The sequence below is a fragment of the Esox lucius genome, chromosome 23 (assembly GCF_011004845.1).
Source record: "Esox lucius isolate fEsoLuc1 chromosome 23, fEsoLuc1.pri, whole genome shotgun sequence".
Lineage (NCBI taxonomy): Eukaryota > Metazoa > Chordata > Actinopteri > Esociformes > Esocidae > Esox > Esox lucius.
In genome coordinates this window covers 624,482-638,577 of record NC_047591.1, presented here as the reverse complement: position 1 = coordinate 638,577, position 14,096 = coordinate 624,482, and the positions used below count along the sequence as shown (strand labels likewise).

At 40.1% G+C, this 14,096-nt stretch overlaps 1 protein-coding gene across 8 annotated transcripts in view; it reads left to right on the top strand.

Moving 5' to 3' along the window:
• Positions 1-6,812, top strand: part of tspan12 (tetraspanin 12) — a 30,178-nt gene extending 23,366 nt beyond the window's left edge. For 6 of the 8 annotated variants that reach the window (XM_010868261.3, XM_010868259.3, XM_010868260.3 and 3 more), the window contains one exon: positions 3,821-6,811. In XM_010868261.3, the coding sequence (XP_010866563.1) occupies positions 3,821-4,150 (330 nt within the window). In that variant the 3' untranslated portion in view covers positions 4,151-6,811. Of the gene's footprint in view, positions 1-2,543; positions 2,663-3,820 lie in introns of all 8 variants that reach the window. The other 2 variants (XM_013131787.3, XM_010868264.3) reach the window with 2 other exon arrangements.
• Positions 6,813-14,096: the final 7,284 nt, after the last annotated feature.

Genomic DNA, 14,096 nt, shown 5'->3' with positions numbered 1-14,096 from the left:
AACTATTATGCCTAATCAAGTACAATGCTGTCTTGGGCTGAGGTGAACACTCAGAACAGTACGAGATATGTCAACTAATGCCAGCAAGCCTGCCATTCAGATACCGAGAGAAAACTAAGCACATACACTTTACTCTCTGTATTTTGATTTGTCTCTCCGTCTCAAACCTGCACATACAAACACATACTTTGGGAAAGGATCTTCAGCTCATTAAATGTTCTTGTTTTACCTCTCAAGAAAACAACCCTGTCCCACATCTCATATGACCACCTCCATCCTAACCTTTGCCTGCCAGCTGTGTTTAGTAAACACAGTTTACCCCCGAGCAATAGCAACTGTTCCTCTGGCCATAGCGAACAGTTCCTATTCCCATGGCATTAGCCAGGTGTTGAGGCTTCGGCGTGGCTGTAGCAGGCTGTCCCTTGTCACCTTGGTGAAAGATGCCGGGCAGACTGTTCCTACCCTAATGCCCAGATAAATACACCTGAACCTAGACAGCAGCTGAGAATAAGAGATGTGAGGGCTGGTAGAGGAACAGTGAAAAAAGAGAGGGAGCACTGCATGGTACCGACTCGCCTCACCTCGACTCTACCTACTTTGGGAGCTTTTCCACTGCATGGTACCAGCTTGCCTCGGCACGACTAGCCTATTTTGTTTTTACCAGACTCATAATTTGAGCCATTGTATTTCCTCTTGGTTTGGACCTATATATTGGCGTTGAAATCAACTCGTTATCCCTGTGAGAGACCCACAAATACGTGCTGTTTTTGTAGCCTACAAAAGGACCTCATATTTTTCCTCCAGGGTTTTTCTATAGGCTGTCTGGCATATATTGCACTGGTCAAAATAGTAATGTCAAGCCAAACCAAGCTTTCTAACTATTTTTGCAGTCTGCAATGTATTAAGACCAAAGTTACTGCTCATATGTGCTTCCTCGCCACTACGGGTATAAACACAGTCATGTTTACTATAGGCTACTCTTGAGTCAATCGATGTGGTATTATAGCCGGCAATTAATAAGGCAATAATTTATACCTTTTAATCGAGATGGAGGTGTTATATAGGTTGTTTTAAATGTGTTGGTGTTGAGTTGTAAGGTGTATACACTTAAATCTAACAGAACATTGCAGTTACATCATCTTTTATACTGCAGGGCGATAATTCTATTCTACACTCACCTAAAGGATTATTAGGAACACCATACTAATACTGTGTTTGACCCCCTTTCGCCTTCAGAACTGCCTTAACTCTACGTGGCATTGATTCAACAAGGTGCTGAAAGCATTCTTTAGAAATGTTGGCCCATATTGATAGGATAGCATCTTGCATTTGATGGAGATTTGTGGGATGCACATCCAGGGCACGAAGCTCCCGTTCCACCACATCCCAAAGATGCTCTATTGGGTTGAGATCTGGTGACTGTGGGGGCCATTTCAGTACAGTGAACTCATTGTCATGTTCAAGAAACCAATTTGAAATGATTCGAACTTTGTGACATGGTGCATTATCCTGCTGGAAGTAGCCATCAGAGGATGGGTACATGATGGTCATACATTAGAAACAATGCTCAGGTAGGCCGTGGCATTTAAACGATGCCCAATTGGCACTAAGGGGCCTAAAGTGTGCCAAGAAAACATCCCCCACACCATTACACCACCACCGCATGTTGGATCCATGTTCTCATTCTGTTTATGCCAAATTCTGACTCTACCATCTGAATGTCTCAACAGAAATTGAGACTCATCAGACCAGGCAACATTCTTCCAGTCTTTAACTGTCCAATTTTGGTGAGCTTGTGCAAATTGTAGCCTCTTTTTCCTATTTGTAGTGGAGATGAGTGGTACCCCGGTGGGGTCTTCTGCTGTTGTAGCCCATCCGCCTCAAGGTTGTGCGTGTTGTGGCTTCACAAATGCTTTGCTGTATACCTCGGTTGTAACAAGTGGTTATTTCAGTCAAAGTTGCTCTTCTATCAGCTTGAATCAGTCGGCCCATTCTCCTCTGACCTCTAGCATCAACAAGGCATTTTCGCCCACAGGACTGCCGCATACTGGATGTTTTTCCCTTTTCACACCATTCTTTGTAATCCCTGTAAATGGTTGTGCGTGAAAATCCCAGTAACTGAGCAGATTGTGAAATACTCAGACCGGCCCGCCTGGCATCAACAACCATGTCACGCTCAAAATTGCTTAAATCATCTTTCTTTCCCATTCTGACATTCAGTTTGGAGTTCAGGAGATTGTCTTGAACAGGACCACACCACTAAATGCATTGAAGCAACTGCCATGTGATTTGTTGATTAGATAATTGCATTAATGAGAAACTGAACAGGTGTTCCTAATAATCCTTTAGGTGAGTGTACATTTTCACAGTTTTTAAAACAGGGTCTGTGACAATTTATCCAGATTTAGTTTACTTTTGATTTGCCACTTTACGTTTAAAGCTTGGCAATTTAAAAGAAAATTGATGGAGTTCATTCAATAGATTTTTCTGTTCAATGCAGGGTTTACATTAGTTGGCAAATGCTGTTTTTTTGTCGGTATTAGGTGTCCGATATCTCTGTTGTTGCCGTGTGTGTCGTGTTGGGGGTGGAGTCAAGGCAGTTTTCCTGTGATGTCACTATGGGCGGGTACCGGGTACTATCTGCAGTGGAAAAACAACCGAGGTGAGGTGTGTAGAGCCTAGTCGATACATGGTACCATGCAGTGAAAAAGCTCCCAAAGCGGGTAGAGTCGAGACAAGTAGAGTTGAGGCGAGTAGAGTTAAGCCGGTACCATGCAGTGGAAAAGCGCCATAAGTGTAACCAGGCATACATGGAGACAAAGGGATTGTGTGTGTGTGTGTGTGTGTGTGTGCGTGCTAGCGAGTGGGGCGAGGACAAGTCAGTCAGTCAGCTAAGGAGGATGTCAAGGGTAATGTGTCCTGCTCATTTCCTTCCTCTCTTTCTCCATGGGATTTCCCATCTGTTTCTCCCTTGCTCTATTTTTCTCTTTGTCTCTGTCCTCTTTCCTCCCACCTATTTCCCTTCCACTATCCGTCTCTTTCTTTGTCACTCTTTCCCCTCACTTATTGCCCCCCACCCCCTCTATCCCTACTTCTTTGTCCTTTCTCTACCTCCGACCTCTCTACTTACCACCCCTGTCTCTGGCAGCAGTAATGTCTATAGTATTTCATTTTTTTAGAACATTGTGAATACCACACAGCCCGGAAGTAATAGACTGGCCATTCCACACCTCACAACAACTATCCAACTCTCCAAGCTTGAGAAATTAATCTCGCAAAGCCATTCTGCTTATCAAAATAGTTGCTATTTTTGCTAGCATTTTATCTTGCAAATGCGTACTGGGAGGAGAGTGCATTCCCTGCCAGCAACCACGATTGTGCTTAGACACCCAGTTTATCGCAATGAGTCACTAGACTGCAAGAACACAGCCCTGTCTGACACACCACCCATTTACTCTGCATGCAGCTGAGCCAAACCGCACCATCCTCTGCTGGACCCCAGGTCACTGTCACAAGCAGGATTTGAACTCCTTGCCCCAATAACACAGCTGTTCAGTCCTTCTCTAGTCCTCTCTCTCTTTGTCATGTTTTCAGTGTGTTAGGTGCTCATTTTATTCCTACAGCTTGTAGCAGATGTAATGGTCATATGCTCAGTGTGGGAGCACACTGGTGAGACAGCCTGAAACATTAAAACAACATTAAAATTACATGGATGTTACATTATATATAAAATGGTTCAAACATAAGCCATATTTCAACATGAAAAACCTCTCAAACTCTCAAAAGCCTGTGTTTGTGTCTGTGTATGTCTGTGTTATAGGGTTGCGGACCAAAGATCTACAGTTTCATCCGCGGGACGAAGCAGCTGCAGGTGTTGCGTTTCCTGGGTGTTTCTATAGGAGTGGCTCAGATCCTGGCCATGATACTTACTCTCACCCTGCTTTGGGCCCTGTACTATGACTGCAAGCCCCCCGAGCCCACCCCACCAGCGGACCGGCCACTGGGGAGTGACCCTTGTGGGGTAACTATCACCCATGGTCCCCAAGTGGAGGCTCATAAACAGGGTACTACTCGCCAGGCTGAGGCTTGGTGCAAGTCTGTGACCATGCCCAATGGACACACTCATTTTGAGATGGAGAGGCTTTCCTAGCAGGAGGTACACTGTACACCCCTCTACCTGTCACTTCAACCCTCTCTCCAATTGCAACAATACTGATAGAGGGAAACATTTCTGTAACTTGTGAATATCCCTAATTCCTCCTCTGCTCTTTTCCTGTGGGACAAACATGAAAACGACTTCCTGGACTACGGGACCTTTTTCAGCATATTTTGTCACAGTCGGAAATGGACATTGCAACAGAAGCAAAATAACTATTTGGTAATATCACCACTAGCACAGAATATTTACCCCACAACAAAACTTGCTGTACAATACAGCCTTAACCTAATTGCTCTGTAAAATAATACATTTCTGATATTTTTTCTGACTGGACAAAACCTGTTTAACATTTATTGGACATGTCAACTCTTCACCTAAGTGAAAACAGACCACAGAAACCAAGGAATTTAGTTCATCATGACATTTGAAAAAAGCACATTGTACATCTTAAAGTTGCATTGCAGGTATAAAATATGTTTAAAAATTTTTTTTTATGGTAATGCCCATTTTGTGTAAAACTTGTTAAAGATTAATTGTCTAGAATGTCTGCTGCGTTAGATGGTTTGGAACTTTTGGCTTACTTTGAGATGTCACATTATAATAGAGTTACCCTCCGTTCATTGTAAGAGGGTGGGCTCTAGACCATCTTATAAGTCATTTAGGGCTGTGTTTGTAAATAAAAAATGTATAATTTGTTTCCTAACATATCATCAGACTCTAGGGCCAAAATAAGCTCATGGAAAACAATAATTCAAAGCAAAAATATTATTAATTGATGTCATTAATTAAATGCAAATACAAGACATATTGTGCTAAGTAAAATTTGAAATGACATAATTACTTTAATTAAACAGACAATAACCACTTAATATGAATGATAGCTTGTGCGCAAGTTTATTATTGGCGCATAATATAAATGGATCTTGATATTGGCTATTTATTTCAGGCTCTGTTAGAATAATGAATATGTGGTGAGCAATTTGTGTGTTTCATAAATTCAGCGGAATTGAGAAATGTGATGTGTGTTTGTCATAAAATCGTAACATAACCACGTTTTTTTTTTCTGTAATAGAGCTGGGACAATAAAGTGAAACCGACCACACAACCATTTACGGCATTTATTCGATGTTATTGTTCTTTAAAAAATGTAGCCTGAACCAGAGTACTAAATACATGAATTAAAATACATTTGCTAATATTGTTAAAGAGGAACATTGCTGCCGAAATCAAACTACAGGTAATGGCTTAAATAGTAATCAATGTGGTTCACATAATTGCTATTAATATAGTTAATTGTTATTACATGAGTTCAGGGAATGTATTGAAATATAGATTTAAAATTGTATACATATCATCTAGTTATTATGGCAAAAAAAGTTTTTGGCAAATGATATGATATCTCATAATCATAACTTATTTACTCATACAGAACTCACTCATCTAATTCCAGCTCCAAGGGGGCAGTCCGCAGCGGGGCATGCCTCGTTATACTGTGGTATACCGCGGCACGTTGCAGTGCCATGTGGCAAGGGCAAAAACATAAAATAAAAAATAAGAATGGCCACCAGGGGGCATTTGTGAGAACGTCGACACCTGCATTAAACTGCTGTTATTTAAATAATGTAGTTTTCACTGCATTTAATTCAAGCCTGTGTCTGTTTTTATATGGCCAGAATAAAACATTCAAATCGGTGGAATATTGCCTACTACAATCCTATTCATGGATTGCTATGTTGCTGTGTTTGATTCCATAAACTCCCAACTGTCATGCAACCTCTGACATTACTGAATCTTAATTTACATGTTTTTTATTACACTTCGCCATGTTTATTTATTTTTTATTTTATTTACACAGGGAAAACCATGTTGCAATAAAAAATGTAATAATTGTTTTAGTTTGCAGAGATTAACTGTTATTTCTGAGAATTTATATTTAATTGTAGCTCTACACACATAAATTTCTTCCTTTTCGTTAATCATAATTGATTAACAAACAATGTCTCTAGGCATCTCTGCACTGCCGTTTTGATTGTCCCAAATTAGAGGCAGCTGTCCCTGTTCCAGGGCCAGAGCCTTCTCCTGTCCCTGTGTTGCATCCTGCTCCAGGGGCAGAACCTCCTGCTTTCCCGGCGCCGCATCCTGCTTTCAGGGCGGAGCCGCATCCTAAACCCTCCTCCAACCCCCCTTGGATGTTCCAGTCTTGCGGTCGGGAGCCCGCGCATTGGGGGTGTCTGTATGGTCCTGGCTGGGGGCCTCTAGGCATCTCTGTGAGTCTGTGGGAAACAGTCAGGACCTGATCGCCTGGTGCCTCTAGGCATCTCTAAGCTGCAGTTTTGGTTATCCCCAATTCGAGTCAGCTGTTGGGCGTTGCCTCTAATTGGTGACCATATTTGAGTTGCTCTGTTTTATCTTTTGTCTGTGGGTCATTGTTTCTTGTGTTGGTGTTATGTGCACCAGTTCTTGGTTGTGCCTCTCCTTTTGTTGTTTTCAGTTTCATTACAATTAAAAGGATGTATTTTTGCTCTGCTCCATGTGTCCTGCCTGATCTCAACCGTGTCAGTGATTATTTAAACTGAAATGCAGTTATTTGACTGGAAATATAGCTATTGATTTCTGCAAAATAAAAACCTGAAGACTGCTTCTGTTTCTTTCAATAAAAACGTATTAAAATAAAAAATAAGTAATTACTTTTCCCACCAGATTTCTTTGATGAAGAAGAATATGACACAGTAGACCCAAATGAAAATAAAATTCAAGTGCGTAACACAGCGCGTTTACATGAAGGATGTTTCGGTTGTTAAACATGCAATAGGTTACACATTCAACACATCGTGTAATGTTGATGAGAATTGATCATATGCAGAAGGACAAAATCCTCTTTACCTTTAAACTTAGTATTGCAGTCTTATTCGTGAAATAACTTTTTTATTAGGAGAGAGACAAAATAACAAACATATAATCTTTCTTAATTAATTAAATTTCGCTCATTATTTTATTGATCGTTTTCACGTGACGTCAGTAGTAAATGTAGGGTATAATGTGTCAGAATGGGACTTCCATTGTGACGTATGGACTTCCTGTATGACATGTAGGTGGGACTTCTGGAGTGACGTATGCATGTCCGGTGACTTTGTAATTTATGATTACATTGATGGGTCCGTGTTTGATGTTTTACAATGCCTGATGAGCAAACCCGACTAGTGTTATAACAGGTGGGTTATGTTTGATGATTAACAAATGGGCCTTAGGGTTCCCGGAATGTTAAATCCCCAGGCAACAACAACAGGGTCCAGAAATTCTATAAACCCCCTGGGATTTTATCTTCTGACAACTGGTGGGTTTTACAATGTGCGTATATCATGGTATTTTTCCACAAGCACAGAATTATGTGGGGGGCAGGACTTGTGATTTGGAACATTTCAGCCCATTTTTCATTTTAACAAGAGATGGGCCTTAAGATCAGATCTGCCCTGTAGTAATGATCCCCTAATAACCATTATTACAAACTGTAGTAAATGCAGGTGGAAAATCATTCTGTGTTTCACGGTCTGTAGTCCAACACAACACTACAACAAACAAACATTGCATGAGCAAGGCAATTATTTTTGAAGGAACTGTCATGGCCTCGGCCGACCAGACAATATGCATAGGTTGATTGTGTCGTGGTTGGGGTTTAAAATATTGTTAAAAATAAAAACAAGGATTTTGGTACAGTATGTGCAATGGAGAACTTTGTAATAAAAATTGTTCTTTTAAGTCGGCATTAACTTTTAAGTTGCATTATATGGGAAAACATTACAAAGTTACCCGGAAGGTAGCGTATAAATTTGCATGAACAACGGTGAATATGTTGTTTCAGGTAATCAAAACATTCGTAAAGGCGTCTTTTGAAATTGTACAACGGGGATCAACGCGAGATTGTTTTCCTCACATTGGTAGAAATGTTTAACAGGCAATGTTGGTTAAAAAACTGTAGTATTTGCGAATACCGGTTTGTGTTAGTATGGGCGGATACTGTGACTTCCGGGTAAGATGGTGTAGAATCTGAGCATTAACAATTACAATATGAATGTACGTTTCATTGGAAGTGAATGTGCCTAGATAATGAGAACAACAGAAACCTCTCTGTTTAGATTATCTCTCAGTAGGTAGCGCTCTAATGACAGGAATGTTTACGATGGCCATATGGCATGGGGGTTGACTTCTAAAAAGTTAGAAACGCCCTTAATGTATAGGCTAGCTGGTAATCAACATTACAGGGAGAAGAGATTGACTGAGATGAGATTGTGTAAGGAAGACCAGGTCCGTAACCTCATGAACAAGACTTTCTAATGCTGCAATAAATAATATACTTTCTCTCTCCCTTGACAAACGGGTATGCTAATTATTACAACCACTATACGAAACGGCCGATTTCTAACACGATGCTGCCGCGACCCGATGGATATGTTTTATCGATTCTGCTGAACTTCAGCTGGAGAGCTTAGGGGCTCGATTTGCAATCGCGAGGAAGAAGTTGTTTTTCCCGGTTACTGGTTGCTGAAAACAACTGAACAGTGAGTCATAAAACTACGCCATAGAACGAACTGTCAAGATTGCAAAAAGCGTTAGTTTGTCAAACAAGCCCTATGACGACCCGACTAGGCCGTGATTTTTATTGCGTGGAATCTGTCTGCGGGTGCGGACAGTCCGTCTCAATTTGTTGGGGCGTTGACCGGTGTGCTTCGGTGCTGAACTGTATTCCATGTCGCCATAGTATGATGACACTCCATTTTCCTTTTCGGGATTAGTGTGTGATATTGTATTTTTCGGCAATTATACAGTGACTTGTACAAGTAAAAATATAATGCCGTCCAGTTGTACAAATACAACAAGAGGACTGCAGCCTCTGACGCGCATGATGCGTTCATGTTTAAAAAGCAAGGCGCGAATAGGATACCATCAAGAACGAAAAGGATCATTAACAACGATGCCTGGACTCGAAATGGACAGAAAGAAAAAGAACGTTTTCCGGCTAAACAAGATGGATTCCGAGGAAGTTGTATATGGACAGATGGAGAGTGTGGTACAGACGAAGAGAGAAGACAGAGGAAAGTTAAGATGGCCGAGAAAGGACAACAGTCGAAAGGCGCAAAAGGAGACAATCGAAATGGACGAAGATTCATTCTGTTTGACCACCTGGCTGACCGACAGTAGTCTCAAGATGGAGTCTCTCTTATGGGATCCTGGAATCATGGACAATACTAGGAACTGACGTGAGCTTTCATAATCATTGATTCAGAGTTCTTAAATGTTTATTTCCTAAAAATGTATCGTACTTAATCATTAAATGAAGCTGGAACTTATCAAGGAAACCTGATCACCTTCCTCGGTAATAGCCAAGCTTATTTAATTAAATATTACATGTAGTTTGAGAAGCAATTGAATGTTATATAGCATGTTTTAATAGGCATTCGAAATAGCCTGTTTTGTTCTGTCATGCTTGAACATGTTTTAATAGGTATTCAAGAAAAAACCTGTTTTGTTGTGCTTTGTCATGTGTACTTATGTAATTTTGAGTCAAACGTATTTATTGCGTTGATGATAATGTTTAAAACCGTAAGGCCTCAAGGGGGGTCTCACAATGTAGGTAGGCCTTAATCAAGGCCCACCACGTGGTACTTGTCTGTTGCTTGCTGAGCTGTTTCGCTAGCACAAGTGGGTACATCTGAAACCTATGATGAATTAGAATTTGGTACAATGATTTTCTAATCTGGTAAAATAGTCTCAAGGTTGTCTTACAAAAAGGTTAACGTATTGTGTTTTCGCTCTCCTTTTATATTGTATAAGTGGTAGGATGAAGAATCCACATGGTGATAGACTTGTACGTTAAGGAGACACGCAGTGTCCCATGAGGACTGAATTTGAATCCAATATAGTCATAGCCTTAAAAAAAAAAGGGTAATACAGCTGAAGCGAGTTTATTCCCCAACATAACTATTAGATGTATTTTAAATGCTGAATTGAGTTTGGTTAAATAATATAGTTTCTCTTATTTGTATTTACCAACGATAACTGGGATAATGCTTGTTTTCAAAACCAACACCTGATACTCGTTAATGGAGTTTAAATTCTAAAATGATAAATTGACTAATGAACAAATAGGTAATTGATGTAACAGTGTTTAGGGCCTACATTGAGTTTCCTTTGGATTACTTATTGTACCTTGATTTTAGTGACATCATACATCTGTTTTCTGTCTGGATTGCCATTCTTAAGAGTTTCTTAATTTCCACCCTAATGTTGAGTTGTTGTATAGATAATGATGAGCACATTTCTACAAACTGCGAAAATATTCGATGGGTTGGACACTAAATCAAAATCTCCAGTTAACAAAGGATGTCGGCTAAATTGATAGGATAGTCTGAGGACCATAAACAAACATTTGTCCTTTAATGGCTCGCCATAAATGGGTGGAGCTCAGAGCTTCAGGAAGGGGGCAGACCCCTAGGATGGCCCCGAACAACCTCTCCCATTACATCAGAGTAGCCTATTACTAAGGGTTAAATTTGAGTGTTCAGTCTGGTCTCATCTATGGTAATTTTATCAACAAAAGCATATACAGTTTTGGGATAAACAAACATTAAGTGAAAGCTAAATATATTTTCCTCTCATTAGCTTTAATGTTGAAATGTATGATTTTGAAACCAACTGAAGTGAGGGTAGAGACCTAAAGTCATCCCCCATTGTTGATGATAGAACAAAGATACAGCATTAAAGTTGTGATTTAGGGTTTGGCTGACCGCCACTATTTGGAATAAAAATTAATCTAACTTTGCAAATTCCCTAAAATTTAGGAGGTTAATCAAGACACTGTTTTTCATGAGGTAGTTTGGCCGTTGCCTGTAAAAATTCTAAAGTTGTTTGCTTTAGCTATGCTAATATAATTGCCCTGGTGGTTGCAACAGGTAAACCACTGCACATGGGCTGGAGTTTTTGACTCCTACAATTTAGTTGCACAGTTTATCCCCTGGGGGCCAAACAATTTAGTTAGGCATGTGCCAAGAAACTACAGGATATTCTAAATGCATGATAGCCAATTTCACAGACCTGTGTGATGGTACTGTGGCAAAGACAAATTTGAGAGCTGTTTAGCTATGTGGTAAAATTTGTTAATGGGTTATATGGTTTATAATTCCTTCGCACAAGCGACCGTGTTGCATATTGATGTCTTTGTATTTGTGAATGTTCGTGTTTTTAACTTGTTCACTTTGTTTTGATGAATATACAGGATGCAACTCCTTATCGAATGGATTATAGATCCATCCCTACTACCAATTCTCTATTTTTCATGTCTGTCCTGAAAAGATGGCCAGTGTGGGTTCAGGATGGCGCCTCCTGTAGCCTTATTTGTCATTGTTCTGCATTCACTCATGGTGTCATTTTCCATTGACTTAATGAAGTGAAGGCAGGGGGGATGAATGATATGATAATTGATTATGATTGGAAAGAGTTGAGCTTAGGGCTCAAGGCAAATCAAATTGGTATTTATAAGGAGTTTTGTGAAAAAATTAGTTTTTCCTGTTTGCATAGTTATAACGGAGCATTGGCATCTGTTATGTTTTACATTTTCCATTTACAGGATGTTTTTAATTGGTTTATTTGGAAACTGTTTTGTTTGATGTAAGGTCTAACATTTTAATGGTTGAATAGTATATATCTAACCATTTCGGATTTGGCTAAGCAAAGTCAAGTCTGACAATTTTATTCCACTGCTAGCTGCTATCAGGCATTAATATAGCACAAGAAGTCAAACCAGTTCTGGATGGAAAAGGAACTTTGACATAGACTTATGGAAACTTGTCTGAATAGGGTGTATGCTTCACTTTGAAGATGGAACTTCTGAGATCCACAAGTTTCAGGACTGATCTATTGTCTTCATTGTTGGGAGTTGACGGAACCATACCCAGTGGATGAAAGTCCGATGGACTGTTGAACCACAATAATCGTTGTTTTGCAGTTATACTTTCAACAGATCAGGACATCACAACCCCTTTTCTGATGATACATCACGTCACTGACTGGACACAGACAACTGAGTGTGAGTACCAGCAACATGTTCAAAAAGGACCTCTACAACCACATTGGTTGAATCTGTTTCGAATTTTCCTGACCACTCACATGGCAGAACGATGCCAGGGTCAGATCACTTGGCTTCACACTCCATTTATAGATGTATCGTTGACCGCGAGATGAGGAGAATCCACCTGAGTCCTGAAGGACTCCAAATACTACAGGTCAGAGTACCACGGGCCAGTTGACTGGAAAGGTCACAGGGTCCCAACACAGTGGAAGACACTGTTGTGGTGTTAATCTTGATTAAGTGAAGTGTTGGAAACTCACTTATCCATTATACACCTACACTGACTTGTTAGGACAACCAGGCAAATTGCTGGTTCCACATCGCACTGACTGCAATAACTGATTTTGGAACTTTCATCACTGATGCAAGACAAAGAAAACTGAAGACAAGAACTGAAGGACACTTGATTGGAAACTAACTTCTTTCCTTACAACCTAAGATTTTCCTAAATAAACTGATATGGTGATTTCATATGTATGAAGGTTTGTTTCTCGCAAGACAGGTGGGAAACTCTATACGATGACAATCCCAATATTGGACTTCGGCGTATTTGTGATGATGCTTAATTATCTACATTAAGATGGCTATCAGGGTTTGTTTGGACAGTGAATTGTTCCCTATTATAGATGGTCCCTGACAAAGGTAGATGTTTTCCCTATTTTAAAGGTTGAAATCTGTCACAGGTACAACAGGATATGCATAAGTCTTTTGTATGATTTTGTCGCATGGATCATGATACGGACAAGTGGGGTTTTGATTGTTCAATGGACTTTGGGGGAAATGTTTTAATCATGATGTCATGTTGAGTCTGGTTTTCTGCTGAACACCGTTAACACTGATAATAACCTGTTGATGTCAATGTTTCTTGACCTTTATAATCTGAGGTGGGGACAGGATTGATGACTGTCATACATTGAGTTATGTGTCGGAGTGTGGTGTGTCAATTGTCTTGTTTACATTCATTTTCATTTGAGGAACAATAGGACCTGATTGGTCAGATACTCATTTTGTTCTTTCATTTTAGTCATTTGTAACATATGCGTATGGGCCTTTTCTTTTCATTAGGAATTGAATTGTAATGTTTTATCAAACATGTAATGTTTTTCTTTAAATGTTTGATAGGGGGGACTGTAGAATCTGAGCATTAACAATTACAATATGAATGTACGTTTCATTGGAAGTGAATGTGCCTAGATAATGAGAACAACAGAAACCTCTCTGTTTAGATTATCTCTCAGTAGGTAGCGCTCTAATGACAGGAATGTTTACGATGGCCATATGGCATGGGGGTTGACTTCTAAAAAGTTAGAAATGCCCTTAATGTATAGGCTAGCTGGTAATCAACATTACAGGGAGAAGAGATTGACTGAGATGAGATTGAGGTTGTGTAAGGAAGACCAGGTCCGTAACCTCATGAACAAGACTTTCTAATGCTGCAATAAATAATATACTTTCTCTCTCCCTTGACAAACGGGTATGCTAATTATTACAACCACTATACGAAACGGCCGATTTCTAACAATGGGCTGCATTCTCGTAATGACCATGTCGTAAAATCAGATTTTTGATTGTTGTATTATGGTCTTGTGTTTGTTAATGTCACGACCCCTTCCCTGTGACTCTTGTTTGTTCGATGTACATGTTGTTTCCGTCGTTGTTTGTTGGTATGTGTGTGTCACGTCCTGGCTGTGCCCCTAGCCATCTCTGCGCTGGACTCGGGGCATAGCCAGGACAGGACAGGAGGTGGCCTTTAGCCACCTCTACTCCTTTTTTTGGTTTCCCCAATTGGAGGCAGGTGTTAGTTATTGCCTCCAA